We start from the raw sequence: 16,119 nt of genomic DNA on the forward strand, positions 1-16,119 counted from the left end.
TTTTTCAAAACATCAGAAAAATTTCTTTCTGTTATAAAGATTCTTTTATCATTGCAATGACTTGGAAATTAGGCACTTTCTTGCTCCCAATGTCTTATGTAGATGGTTAAAGGATGCATTATGACTTTTATTCAATGTGATATGGGGTCAAGTTGAAATCCCACATTTTCTGGTAATGTGCATTGAGTCTCCCAAATCTCTATAAAAGCATTTTCATTTCTTTGATCACATATGGAATTTTTGAAGGTCTGTTTATTGGCCCTACAAGAAGAATGTCAGGAGACAGAGAGGTATTATTATTATTATTATTATTATTATTATTATTATTATTATTATTTTAGTTGTAGTTGGACACAATACCTTTAATTTATTTATTTATTTTTATGTGGTGCTGAGTATCAAACCCAGGGCCTCACAGTTGCAAAGTGAGCACTCTATCACTGAGCCCCAGCCACAGCCCCAGAGAGTTTTAATGATGGAGAAGATCCAAGATCCTATTCAAGCCTTTACTCTTAACAGGCAAGTTATTTGCCTTCTTGCTTCTTGGCAAAAATCACACTCTGACCTGTCATTTCCCTTCCCAAAATACTATACTGCTTCCCATGTGTCTATAATACGGAGTTCTACCCATTGGCATGGTATATGGCTCCTCAAATAGTCCACCACCATCCCACCTCCCCAGTTTCCTCTATTGCTATTCTGCATTGCTAGCAGAGGGAATATATTCTAAGGGGAAGAGTTTAATTTTGGAGCCAGGAAGACCTGGGTTAAAATCCTGGCATCAGTCATCACCTCTGATTCTGTGAACTTGTGAAGATTATTTAACAATCTGAGCCTCACTATTCTTCCCTGTAAGGGAATGGTAATTCTTCTGTCACAAAATCGTGAGCATTAAATGTACAGTGCTGTGTGTAAACATTCAGACTAACAAAACTACCACAGGACACATTTTTTTTTTCCCAGTTTGCCAACAGGGCAGTATCAAGAAAACTTCTCAGCAAGGGCTATGCAGCAGTTCATACAAGTGACAGCTCACATACAAGAATCTGAGGACTCTTGCCTGCCTATGAGACACAGTTTTAGGTACAAATCACATGATCACATCAGGCAAGTGTAGTTGCTGCCCTGACAGACAAAGTCTGTTATAAGAACTCTTTGGCTAGTTTCTAGGGTTCCACAAGAGAATGCATTCAGGGAAGCTCAAAGCATGACGTTCTTATTAGATCTTCATAGCACTTTCACAAATTCTTTCCAGTCCAGATGCAATTTACCAATCAAGGATCATTTTTACTGTAAGCTGTGTTGCCTAGCAATATATTTGATGCCTAGGATCTTACCTGGTTTCCAGGGTAACAGAACTAGGTGGTTAAACCAAAGATCAGATTCTCAAGCAGCAAAGGGAAGAGTTTGTTAACCCTTTCATCCCAGTATGCAGTAGACCCAGCCAGAGGTTTCACACATTATAATTATCAAAATATGCTAGTTCATTCCATCAACAAATATTTAAGGAAATCTTTTGGGTGGTAAGAATATAGTGGCAATGTAAAAAGATACAGTGTTTGCCTTCATATCTTTTCTTCCATGATGCTGTATATTTCTTCCACTGTCTGTAGAACTTCTATATATCCTTTAAAGGCCAGCTCAGATGTTATCTCTTTTCTAAAGCTCATATAAGTCTACTTTCCTAGCACTTTGTGCAAATTGCCCTGAATTCAAGGATTGGTTTTGGGTGTCCTGAATGTTCTACATCAAATGTGAGTTATGTGTACATGTGAAAATGTATGTTTGAGGAAAGGGGCTAATGCTTTCATCAAATTTTCAAAGTAAAATCTATACAACCCCTCCCCACCCCCAAGAGTTTGGAGTCCCATCACTCTGTTATAAGCACGTTTTGCATGTAGCTTTGTTATTTCCTTATAGGTCTATATTTCCTATTGGAATGTGAGTACCTTAAGAAAAAGGGCTGTATGTATTTGAATGACTGATTCACAGTAGACTCAAGGAAATGCATGTTGAAAGAATCACTTCTCAATATCCTCCATATACCCAGCAGCTTGAAGGATGCCAATGGTTTAGCATACCCTAATTTGAAAGGGAAAGTTCTTCCTTACTTTAAACGAAAATCAGCCTTTCTTGTTTTTGCCTCTGTCCTCTAAAGTTATAAGTGAAATGTCTTCCCTCTTTTAAGCTGAATTGCCCTTTTGTGATACTTACAGTTGATTGGGAGACAAAAGAGAAGGTTAACATAAGGGAATTATTTATATATATATATATATATATATATATATATATATATATATATATACACACACACACACACACACACATATATATATACACACATACATATATATATATAAATTTAATTTAAATTGCAAATACACAATCACAGCTCAAATATTTTTAACTTGAAACTTCTAAATATACATTAATTTACTAATGTTTTACTAGTTGAAGAAACTGCAGATAACCCCTGAACCAGATGATTAAGATTAATATCATCAATGAAAGTCATGTTGATATAATATACCCTGTGATATAATATAATAAGAAGGATACCTCACCTTTGTGGAATTCTTTCTACAAACCTATAATTCCACTGTAATCATAAGACAAGATCAAGCAAATTCACATGGAAAGATATTTTATAGAATGCCTGACAAGTACTATTGAAATATATCAAGATCTTGAAAAATAAAGATTGAGAAACTGTCACAGATTAAGTGGAAAAACTGGTGTAATCCAGATTAAAGTCTGTAGTTCTGACATATCTATCATGGTTATATAAAATATTGACATTAGAGAAAGACAGGTACAATATATATGAAAAGTATCTGTACCATCTTTGTAATTTTTTTATTAATCTAAAATTATTTCAGAAAAAAGTTTATTAGAGTAATAGAAGAAATCACAGAAGAAAGTGTTAGGTGATTTCAAACTTAAGACATATAAACCAAATTAAAAGACAGTAATACTGAAAAGATATTTATAACAAATGATAGACAAAGGGATAATAAAATAGTAGAATATATTTAAAAAAAAACAATAAGAACATACTATTGCTTCAATTGGAAAGTACTCTGATTGCAATTCACAGGAGAAACACAGTGGCCAGTCAATATAAAAACTAGTTCAGTCTCACCAGTAATTTTAGAGTTGTCAATAAAGCAGTATTGAAAATATTTTTACTTGTGCAAAGACAGAAAAAAAATGATTCAAATAAGAAGAGGATAAGTGAAAGGATTATAAATTGGTACAAACTTTCTGAAAAGGAAGTCAACAAATGGGTATTAAGCTTAAAAATACGCATATCATTTGTGCTTATAGTCTTCCACTGATAAGATTTTTTTTTCCCCAAGGAATAATCAGACATGTACATAAATTTTCTAACAGGAGTATTCATCACAGGGTTATTGATAATACAGAACTCAAATCTTACATATCCAACAGCAAGGGAATGATCTATAAAGTTTTGACAAACCTATAGAATAGAATATTATAATCATTATGAATCATAGTATAACTAAATAAAACAAAAGCAAGATACAGTTTGTATGTATTCTCTGATCCCAGACAACGTGTGTATATACACAAATGTATCTCTTGAAAGGGTGGTAAAGAAATACACATCATGTTAAAAAGTAGTTACTTATCTTTGGGTAGTGAGAAAAGGATGAATTTTGTTTTCTTTATACCTCTTTGCATTTTCAAAATCATCCTAGAGTGAGTATATATTACTTTTATAATTGGGGGGAAATTGACATTGCAAGCATGTGGCTAATGAGTTTCTTTCATCTTTCATGCTGATTTAATTAAGAAAATGTTAGTTCCATTTTGTGCTGTGAAAAATTGTTTTTCCTCTTTCAACCAGGAAGCTTCTCAGGATTCTCCCACTGCCGAGTGAGAACTGGGGAGCTCTCATTGGAGAGTGGTGTTGTCATCCTGACCCCTTTGCTAATAAGCCACTTCATCCAAGAGAGAATGACTGTTTTATTGGAGACTCTTTCTTCTTGGTGAATATAAGAAATGATTTGTGGCAGGTAAGACCTGAACCATTCCTAGTTGAGATGTGCTTTTTTTCTGTAATCATTTTAAATTGGTAAAATATCTTTTCACAGTCATGCTAACTTAGAGATTTGCTTAGATACCCATTTCCCCAATCTTCTCTTAATTCACAGCGTGTTAAAGAAACCGTTCTAAAGGCTCAAATCCATTATTTTCAACTGCCTCTGTCCTCTAGCTCTGCTCTATTGATTTAAGAAGAGTCTTATGCAAAAGCACACACATGGATTGGAGGGGCTGGAGAAGAGAGCTTCTTCATGCAGATTTAGGAATATTACTATTTTATAAACCAAATGCCTTATTTTCTTGTTTTGGATAACATTTCATAATCTGTGTGCATTTTAATCTCAATAGTCTGATTTAAATTAGAAGTGTACCAGGATATGTACCATACAATTAGATTCAGGGATTTTACTGAGTCTGCCCATAGTCTAGACTTCTGCTGATGTTATAAAAGCAGATTCCATCAAGGAAAAAGAAGAAAATGAAAGAGTGGGGAATGGAAATCAGGATTATGCTGTAGTGTTTAAGTTGGTGCTTAACAGCATGACATCAGAATGGCCCTTGCTAAATAATTTGCATTAGGAAGAAGACAGTTTCCTCTCATTGCAGAAAATGAGTGGTTTAGTTTATTTTAAAAGAAAATCAGTAGCATTGACTTGGCCCTTGTGAGGAATCATTCCCCAATAGCCAGTCAATACAGATATGATTTAAAAAGTAAAGAAAACCATTGGTAGAGAATCTTTTCAACACCTGATTACTAGTAAGAACAAACATATTATATTTTAAATTTCACTGCCTCATTTAATTTTTGTAATCAGAACTGACCTGCTACAGGAAACATATAACACTCAGACAACAACTCTTACATTATAAATTAGTTTATAGAACTATTTTGAAGGAAATTTGTCAAATATCCAGATTAAGTTGTTGTCAGTTATAAGTAACTAAATGCCTCATGTCTCATCACAAAAAGAAATCTCTTTATGTAAATATGGTTTGCTTTAAATTGAAGCACTTTAACATTCTGTATTTTTAAAAGATAAATGGTAAGAAGTTAATATAAATGTTATACTTACATTTAAGATGATTCTATTAAATTTATGTTTTACTCTAAATATACTTACTTATTTTACATGTTTTTCATTTTTATGAATAAACTCTACGTCTTAAAAATATTTAGAAGGGGTGAATGGAAAAAGAGTGGAGAAAGATTAAATAAGAGAAGGCATGTTTCCCTTTTTAGATACTCTTTATTCTGTGCTGAGATATGTTCACATTTACTTTCTCGTCAGTTATGTGATGCCACTTACAAGTATATCTCTTCATTGTAAACAGCTATCTTATAAATTGAAAGAAGATTCTTCATATTTAGACACTACAGGTTTTGTTATCAAGGACAGTATGGGAAATTATTATCATGACAAGCTGCAGTTGACAAGATTGTTTTCAAGTTGGTCTGGATGGAAGTTTCTCTTTAATTGCATATTGTAGCAGTTGAAAGAGTGTGCCTGTGACCAAAATAGTAACATAAATTTAGAGAGACTGCTTAAACAGTGCTCTCAAGGCTCCTCTGGGAACAAGGCTGCTCTGTGCTATTGAAAACCTATTTCTCATATCACCCAGTCTAGCCATCTAGCAGGAGTTTGAAATGTCACATGGTGATACAGCATCCTAATGGTATCTCTTGGGAAACATTTTTTTTTTGGCGAGACAATATCAAGGGTCCTTAGAAATTGAAACAACACAAAGGAAAATAAAAACGAGGATAGGAGGCTAATCCACCTCTCTGAGCAGCACTGCCATCTCTCAGATATATTGATTTAATTAGTCCCCAACAATGTCTTTCTTTGAGGTTTGCTCTGTAGAGTTCCCACACTGTTCGGCTGTTTTATTACTCAACTTGCTTTATTATTTCCTTGAAGTGTAGATCAAGAAAAAATGCATTACAAAGCAGAGATTCTCTTTAAACAAAATTAACATGCTAGAAAATCTTAATTAAAAAGATCTGATTTTAAAAACAGCACATAGAGCCCAGCATTATTTTGTTCCTTCAGCACTCTCTTAGAGTTTACAGAATCTTATTTGTGCCTCCACTGCTGTGGCAGGATGTGCTTCTTATTTTCAAACAATTTCTGCCAAAGATTCCCCTATTCCTGCAGTTTGGTTGTCATCTCTTGTACATTTTTCCCATGTACCAATATACTATCAGTTTTGTCTGTTGGAATAGGAGGACAAAGATGGCATCTCCACCTTTTATAAAATTCATATTATTTAAAACTTTGAAAATATGAGCCAGTATAGCCAGTATGTGGTAGCTCACTCATATCTGTAGTCCCAGCCATAAGGGAGGCTGAAGCAAGAGGATCACTTAAGTCCAGGAGTTCAAGAGTTCAAGGCCAGATTGGGCAACATAGTAAGAGGCCTTCTCAAAAAAAAAAAAAGTATAGCCGGACTTATAACTTCATTCTGTTTAATAAAAAAAAGAAAAGCAGCACTAAACTTTGTTTATACTACCAACAGCTTTATCTTTTTATTCATTCTTGGGGTACTGAATAATAATTTATTGGTTTGGGTAATTTGTTTTATTAAATTCATAAGTGAATCTTTTGTTTTCTTAGAAAAATATATTGGTGAAGTTTGTAAACATTCACAAGGACAAAAAGAATAATATTATGACCTTCAATATTCCAATTGTCTTGTGGGTATTTTTGTTTTGCTAAAGTGTTTTTAAAGCAAAATCCAGTATTATGTGGTTTCATCCCTGTTTCAGAATGTATGTCTAAAAATACAGATTTTTTTTTTTTTACATAACCATACTGTCATTATCATACCTGATAATAATAAATGATAGAATATCAGGCCCTGACAAGATTTCTTAATTGCCTTAAGAGTATCTTTTATGCTGGGCATGGTAGCATATGCCTGTAATCCTAGCAGCTCTGGAGGCTGAGGCAGGAGGATCTCGAATTCAAAGCCATACTCGGCAACAACAAGGCACTGAGCAGCTCAGTGAGACCTTGTCTCTAAATTAAATACAAAATAGGGCTGGGGATGTGGCTCGGTGGTCAAGTGCCTCTGAGTTAAATCCCTAATACTCTGTTTTCTGCAAAAGCATCTTTTACTATAGGTTAATTTGGAGGAAGATCCATTAATTTGGTTGTTTGAGCTAATTTGCTTGTTATTGATCAGATTTTTTTTTTTTTTTTTGCGTATGTGTGGTGCTATATATTAAATACAGAGGCTCTCTACTACTAAGCCACACCCCCAGCCCTTTTTATTTTATTTTGAGATAGGATCTTGCTAAATTATGAAGGCTGGCCTCAGACTTGCAATCGTCCTGCTTCAGCCTTCCAAATCACTGGGATTATAAGGATTTCAGGCATGTGCCACCACACCCAGCTAGTTGTTGATCAGATTTTAAGATTCTGATCACCCATGTCTGATAAGGGTAGAATCTTATTTTAAAAACAAACACACAAAAACTTGAAAAACAATGAGAAATATTATGTGAAAAAAAATTATAGATGAACTGTAAAATAAAGCACCTGACAGTTTTCTGCTTTGAATAGAAAAATTCTTTCTTCACAAACTTTGCTGTACCAATACCTGATATTAGGTTTTAGTAAAATGCTTACATTTTTTGATAAGATTTAATGCAAATGGTCAAATTCCACTTGTATAAAATAACATCCTTTAAAAATTATTTTCAGCACCTCTTTGGAACTGTATAGATAGATCTTATTGTAAAAAGCATGAAACTGCCAGAAGATCTACCTTTATACAATTAAGCATATTGGCTATCAGGGCTCTCTTCCTGGAACTGAGCAAACTGGTACCTTCCTTTGTTTCTGTCTGTTCCTCAGAACAGACAGAATTTGTCTCAATGACACTATCCCATCACTCATCTTGGCCAGACTCTGCTTCTGCTATGTGCAATGTGCTGGATGCAAGGTTATCAGTGCCCTGGCCAGGGATGGTACTGTCCCTGGGCCCCACCTGGTGTACCTTGATAAATGTTTGAGCCAGGTGTGAGCTGATTTAAAGAGTTCATATTTGCTTGTTTCCTCAGCAGAGACTTTTAGAGAAAGGCCAGAGAATCTGTGCAAATCCTGTGGCTAGACCGGGGGAAAAATAGGATATGTTTTTGTATTTTCGTAGATTTCTTCAGCATATGAAAGGATTCATCTCAGGAATCATTGATATGGAAAAGAGCTGGGGGGTATTTATGGATTTTCACTATAACATGGATTTGAGGCTGGGTAAAAGAGTGAGTCAGACAAATGGACCCCAGTATAAGTTGTACAATTGTTTTTGACTATTTGACTTTTAACTAAAGTAAGAGATATATTTTTACATCAATGTCTGATCATATATACATTCATGCACACACATACACACACATGCATGTGTACGCTATATAAACACACTACAAGTAAAAATTTCTTGAAGTAATACCTACCTGATGTTTGAAGCAGTCATGCTTTCTATTCAGTATTTTAAAAGACAAGCTATAACCCATGGAATTAATTCCATGAATTGATTCCCACTAATGACATATGACCTGTAGTTTGGAAAACACTGAGCATAGTGCTTAAAAGCATAAGCTTTTTATCTGGATTCAAGAATAAGCTCTCTCAGTTACTAGCAGCTTGTCTATGGAACTAAATTTAAATGTGCATCTTATGCAACTTGTCAGGAGATATTCATTTATATCAAGGAAAATTACTTGTACTCAAATTTATACTGATTCACTAACTTATTCCATTAATTAATACATATGTTATTCCATATCAGAGAGTCACTGCCTTTCTCACTTCACCAATACACTGTTCTGCAGTTTTCCAGAAGGGATGACCTTATGTCCAGAGTTGCAGAGTTCTTTTTCTTTGACCATTTCTTCATGATGTGTGCCATGTTGCAGTATATCTGGGTGGGAGGGATGTTGTATGGCTTTAACAGAGCTATTACTATGTATTTGAAAAGGAGCATTCTTTGTTTACAAATTTGGTGAATGCAAGCTAATTAACATGTATCCTACATAATGAATTTGAATTTTTGAAGTCTAAGAAGTTTTGAAATCTAAGAATGCTCCAGGAATTTGTGTTGTTATAGTTAAAGCTTTGTCCCAGGGTTTCATAAACTGACTTCCAGACCACTCACGTATAATTGAATCAAGCCTTTATTGAAGCACACCGGTGGCGGCTGACCAGAACATAAAGCTGTTCCCCTGATCAGCCCCGAACAATTGCAAGGGCACTCCTTATAAGCTTGAAAACCGCAAAAGGGATGTTCAGGGGGTCTAGCCAATGCAAGCAAGCCAGGTTACAGAAGCAGGACAGTGCAGTCAAGCAGAGGAAAGCCTAACCAATCACAGTTAGCCCAGTCACCCCAGTTACAGAAACAGAGCCCCGTTACCCTAGTTACAGAAACAATACCCCATTAGGTACTTTTGTGTTCTTAAAGGTTTCTATAGCAAAAGGAAAAGAACATCTTGCTCCAGTCATGACTCTTCTACTTGGCATGGTTGTTTTACAGGATGAAGTCATAAAACAAAATGGAGTCACATTTGCTCCTACTATCACAGTCTCAATGACACTATTCATTCTTCTGGTTATAGTGCATATCTTAAATGGAAAAAAATAGAATTTTATGAACAAGTTAGATAATTTTAACTTCTGAATTATGGGAGGCTATAAATTATAGGTTACCTAAACATAAATTACACTCGATTAGGAGTCAAAACAATATGAGTTCAAATTCTGATTCTTCTGTATTCTATACACATGAGTGGGGGCAAGTCATTAACTCTCTCTGCCTTTGTTGCCCACCATCTGCCCATTTCAAATTATGGCTATTTGGAAATAGTTTTTAGAAATGTAAAGTGCTTCTTGTTCAGATTATTGGCAACATTTAGATTATCAAGAAGTGGCTAGGTTTGAAAAAGCCAATGTGTGCATTCTATCTTAAGGCAGAAAAAGGAAATTATCTCTGTGCATGTGAATTATGCACACAAGCTAAATGCATTCCCAGTATTTAGTAGAGGGCAGCATAAAATGTAAAGTTCAATGTATACTCTGGGGACTATGTTAAAATTATATATTCCTTTTAAGGAAAGCTGAATGACATTTAAATGACATTTTTCTGTTCTACAGGAACCAAAAGCAAATACCAAAGTAATTTGTAAGCGTTGCAAGGTAATGTTGGGAGAGATCATGTCATCAGGTAAGAATTTCGTAAACAAGAAGCCAAAATGATTGCCTTCTTTTTTAAAAGCCAGAAGGAGATTTTATAAAAAATACATAGAAAAGATACATGGATAATAATATATTATATAGAATTGGTGCTTTTTATAATAGAAAACAATTAACATGTCATCCAATATGTACAGAAGTTTGTATATTTTATGTGCATATTGTATTGACTTTTAAGCATTGAGAAGTTGGGTCATTTTCAATGTTTCTTATCTTTTTTGTAGTATAAAGCAATAGTACAAAGTTTGTACTTGGATCTATCTTAAAGAAATTGGATCCCTCTCCTCAGTACAACCTGACAGTTAGAAGAGTTGGAGAAGTTACTTTTCTTGGCTGCCATCTGCCTCAAGGCTGTATTTTGGGGCTGGAGGTGGGAGAGGACATATTGAAATTGAAGAAACCACATTTTGAGTTTTATACTTTGTTCCCTATTCTTTTTTCCCAATGGTGTTAATTATATTTTATGTAAACTCTATGTTATACTACTTTAAATATAATAATGAAAATCCTGATAATTAAAATGCTGTTTAAAGATATGGTTTAAAATGTCTAGAGAGCTACAACATGCTGTGTTAGCTTTGCAGGTGAGGAATAATCACTTTTAATATAATTAGTTAGAAGATATAATGTAAGTGAAGCTATTGTACTTAAAGGAAAGCAGATGGTGGTATATTTTGTTTGTTTAAATCATCAGAGTCTTTTAAGTAATTACTTGTTCAAAGTGAGCAGAAAGGGATGCTATCCTCAAAGTCATTTTTGGAGAATGAAAACAAGCCCCACAAGAAACTCCTTAGAAAACTTAAGGTTTCCAATTTAAGGTTTTTCAAAAAGATGAATTGATTTTTAAATTCTTTTCTTTCCTCCCTGAGGTCCAGTTAAAAGGACAGTTTAGGAATACAAAGATGTATATCTACAAAGACGAAGAGAAATGGAGAGGAAATGATAGTAATATAAATAGGACATAGAAGCAAATTATTTAGTAGCATGCTTGGCAGTTCCACAACTAAAAGGATCATGGAATGCCCTAGTAGTGGAGGGAGAAAAGGGAAATAATATCACTGAGGAACTTTACAACAATAAGGATGAAGTTTCCAGAAGGGGAAAAGCAGTTAGTGTATAATGTATTAGGAATTAGGAAAGCATGGAAGTTTTTAAAAGTAGAGCTGAAAGCTAGAAGACAATCAAGCAATGTCTTCCTAATTTGAGGGGGAAAAAGTTCATCCTGGAATTCTCTACAAAATCAAATCATCAGTCAGATGTGAAGATTATTTATTTATTATCTTTTTTTATTTTATTATTTTATTTATTTATTTATTTTATTATCTATTTTGGAAATAATAAGGTTTCAAAACAGACTTAAAAGGTATATTTTCCTTGAAAATCTATCATTCCTACGGGAGAAAAAATGAGGGATTCAACCTAGAAAGGGATGACATGAGTTTGGGGAAATAGGCTATCCAATATAGAGGAACAAGGTAAGAAAGGCCTTGAGATGTATAGCTGTACCACAGAAAAACAGCCTGATTGAAGTGAGGAGAGAGAGAGGATTGTAATAAAGACTTTTCCCATCATAAATAAAATTTTCCGCATGTAACAAAGTAATGTTGATATTATTGAGACAAGCCATTTCATTATATGGGAAGAATTACCTAAAGTTGCTTGGAAAACTAAACAAATGAAAAAAAGAAGCAGTTATTTACTACAGTAAAAACACAAGGTAGAATAAGAAAGGAAAACTTGCCAGGATATCATTTTTGGTCATAATAATGTAAATACTGGGTATTCATTTAACCATACATTATGATGTAATTCATAAGTATATCAGAATATCAGAATATATGAGTGTGTGTATATGGGGTTGTTTAATAGAACTACATCCACATCAACTCAAAATCAATAGAACTCCGCTTCCTAAAATGGTGGTGGTAAGAGGATGGACAAATCTGTACCACAAAAAGCAAGTACAAACTGAACAAGTTAAACAAATTATTAAATATCAATATTATGGCACTGGAAAATGAACAGAGTGAAACAACAATTTGAGAAGTGTTTAGTCATGAAAAAATACTACTGCATTGGGAAAAAATGGCAAGTTTGTGATCTTTTTGCCCACAGAGTAGGCCTTGCCGTCTCTTGCCTCTGGAACTTCGGCAGAGAAATCCTACAAATGTATTGTTTACAGGTGTTGAGTTCAATACAGGGTAGGTGACAGAGAAAGTAGAAATTTAAGGGGGGGATATTTTGGAATCAAGGGTCATAGAAGGGCCAATACAATAACTTCTTCATACAAGTCTGGCTGACTACTAAACTCTGCATACAATAGATGCCAGGAAGTATTTATTGCGTGTATTTTCAATAAGAATTGAAAACTTAGACCTGTGAATTTGCTTCGCCTTTGATTGCATTCCTTAATTCACAAAAAACCTGAGCAACAGAAAGCACTTTTTTCTGAGACACCTTAGTGGCAGTGGATACTCTAGAGAGCCAGACTAAACAAAATAAAACTTAGCAGTGACATTAGCAGCTACAAACTGTGGGGCAGGGGGAACATATTTCATAGTAAGTTCAGGCCAGTTAATTGACCACTAAACTATTAAACCAACAATCCTCAGAAGAACAAAACAAAATTCAGAGATGCTACAACATATTGCATACATTTTCTTGCTTCTGTCTAAAGATTATGATATATGCAAAGAAATAGGAAAGAATGATTCATACTGAAGGAACAAAAAAGGATTGCATAGACTGAGTAAATACAAATGTTGTATTTAGCAGAATAATATGTTGAAGTAGCTATATAAATATGGTAAGGAATTAACAGAGAAAAGTCCTTGAATGAACAAATAGCAAATATCAACAAGTTGGAAACTTCAAAGAAAAAGCAAATTGGTAATTTTAAAATTGAAATGTGTAATAACTGAAACTACAATTCACTAGATGATCTAAACCACAGATTTGAGACAACAGAAGATAAAAAATTATTAAACTTGTAGATTAATACTCATTAATCAGTCCAAAGGAAAAATTCTGAATAGAACCTTAGATCTGTGGGACAATATCAAGTGTTACAACAAGTGTATTAGTGGACTCTCAGAAGGTAAGGAGAAAAAGAAAGGGTCAGAAAAATAATTACAGAAAAAACTGGCTTAAATCTTGGCAAATCTGGTGAAAAATATTAACTCTAGGATCTAAGAATTTTGTTGAATCCCAAGCAGCGAAACTTCTGATAATTAATGAGGAAGAAAGAATCTTGAAAGTTTGACAAGAGCAAAACAAAACATCATAAATAGGGATTTCATGATACAATTAAGGTGGACGTCTCCTAAAAATCATGGTCTCCAAAAAACATCAAAATAAATATGCAAAGTGCTAGGGTAAAAAGACTGTCAACTGGCTGGGTATAATGATGCATGCCTGTAATCCCAGAGGTTTCAGAAGCTGAGGCAGGAGGATCAAGAGTTCAAAGGCAGCCTCAACAATGGCAAGGTGCTAAGCAACTCAGTGAGACCCTGTCCTTAATACAATATTTTTTTAAAAAAAGGTCTGGCATGTGGCTCAGGGGTCAAGTGCCCTGAGTTCAATCCCTGTACCCCTCCCACCAAAAGAAGACTGTCAACCAACCATACTGTATCCAGCAAAAGTGTCTTTAAAAAATAAAGATGTGCCTGGATAAAACATGTGAAATAATGTGTTACAAACAGACCTGCTCTTAAAAAAAAAAAAAAAAAAAAAAAAAAAACTTAAAGGAAATTCTTCAGGCTGAAGCAAAAGGTACCAGATGGTAACTAGAATACTCAAGAAGGAAAAAAGAGCAGGGGAAGTGGAAAATATAAGGATAAATTAACACAAAAGCAGATTCAAAAAAGGTACACACAAAATTCAAGTCACATTTTTCTGCAGTTTGCCTGTTTTCTATAATTAGAACTTTTGTTTTGATTGCTTTGAGAAGGAAGGACAGAAATGAAAGACTACACAAGATGGGAAATTTAATGGGTGATTGTCTCTACAAAAACATGAGATTCTAAAGACCATCCCCTCACAGTGAAGTGAGTTAGAAGGGGAACAGTCCTGTAGAATTATAAATAGGTATCAATTCCTGGGATTTTTAGGGAATTTCAAATCTTGAATTCAGTGTGTTCTGACAGAATAGCAGGTACCTGGCAAAATCAAATGCATATCACTTCTGGAGGGAAACACTTTCATTGGAAAAATAGTGTTATTCTCACAAATGATTTTTCAAGTACGGTGTTCAACATATAACCAGAGATAAATATGAACACAAGTTAGCTAGACTTCTATCAGTAAGAACTAACAGATATATCAGACAATGGAAACAAGCTTTTACTGGAATGATTATAAGTAAAATATAAAAGAATACTGCTTAGTATAATTAACAATGTAAAAGACATTTAAAGACAGTGCAATGAAAAAGCAAACAATAACAGTATGTATCTTTGAAGAGGAGCCACAATGGAATTTCTAAAAACATGCTGTATTATAATTGATATTAAAAATTCAGAGACTGGTTTAATAGCAAAGCAGGTACAACTTGGAAAGAATTAATGGACAGAAGATGGATGAAAATCTACCTTCCAGACAGAGGAAAAGAGTGAAATACAGGCAATATTTGAACAGTTGAGAATTTTGTAAAAGTAAACAACAGTCTGCAGATTCAAGAGACACAATGAATTCCAATTCAGTGAGGCCCAAGTAAGAAATGAAAAGAAATCTGTACCTAGATACATCCCAGTAATACTGGAGAATGAAAAGCCAAGAGAAAATCTTAAAAGCAACCAAAGAAAAATGACAGATAACCTTCAAACAAGCACCAGTAATGGAAATTCGAAGACAGTGGAATGATATTGTCAATGTGCACAAAGCAATAACCGTTAACCCTAGGACTTTATATGAAGTGAAAGTATCCTTCAACAAAGAAGGCAAAGATAAATATGTTTTCTGAAAGACAAAAACTGGGATAATTTACTACCAGTGACTTCTTGGTAAGAAAAATTCTACCTGTAGGCAGGTAGAAGAAAATGACCCCAGATAATTCAAGAAAGATTGGTAAGAAATCATGAACTGAATATTAACTGTATAGAACAACAACATGAAATGAATATTAACTGTATAGAACAACAAAAATAGTAACTGTGGGATTTAGATATATAATAATAAGTAAAGCATTTTAAATTTTTTTGCCCTTTGTTATATTGAGCAATTGGAACTTCTTAAAAAAATTACTAGGAATAACTTGACTTATTAAAGTTGTTAATTATTTAATTTGGCCTATTTAAAACATGCATGTAATCCTGTTGCCAAATATTACAATTATTTAATTCATCCTTAACTTTTAGACATTTTAATTTGTTTTCAGCATTTTCTACTAATATTATTATGATCATCTTTATAGATAAATTTTTACATATTTTATTGATATTTCTTTAAGATACTTTTTTTTTTTTTTGGTACTAGGGATTGAACAGATGAACCCCTGGGTGCTTTACCACTGAGCTACATCCCCAGATTTTTTTATTCTTTTTTTTGAGACAAGGTTGTGCTAAGTTGCTAAGGATCTTGCCAAATTGCTGAGGCTGCCCTTGAACTTGTGATCCTCCAGCCTCCCCATTGCTGAGATTACAGGTGTTTGCCATCACACCCAGCTAAAATAATTCTTGAGTATTTAATTATGGTGTCAAATATATATATACAAAAATTTAGGCCTTTTGCTTCTAAGAAATCTATCATCTTTAGTTATGATAGCATATCCATTTCTTATAAGCCCATCTGGTACTACACCTTATCA

The 16,119-nt window shown here is 33.9% G+C and overlaps 1 protein-coding gene across 1 annotated transcript in view; it reads left to right on the forward strand.

Moving 5' to 3' along the window:
* Positions 1–16,119, forward strand: part of Ube3d (ubiquitin protein ligase E3D) — a 140,573-nt gene that overhangs the window by 19,682 nt on the left and 104,772 nt on the right. Inside the window, exons 4-5 of the mRNA XM_076859977.2 lie at positions 3,872–4,040; positions 10,218–10,287. Coding sequence (XP_076716092.2) covers positions 3,872–4,040; positions 10,218–10,287 — 239 coding nt within the window. The remainder of the gene's footprint in view (positions 1–3,871; positions 4,041–10,217; positions 10,288–16,119) is intronic.

The sequence above is a fragment of the Callospermophilus lateralis genome, chromosome 6 (assembly GCF_048772815.1).
Source record: "Callospermophilus lateralis isolate mCalLat2 chromosome 6, mCalLat2.hap1, whole genome shotgun sequence".
Taxonomy (NCBI): Eukaryota; Metazoa; Chordata; class Mammalia; order Rodentia; family Sciuridae; genus Callospermophilus; species Callospermophilus lateralis.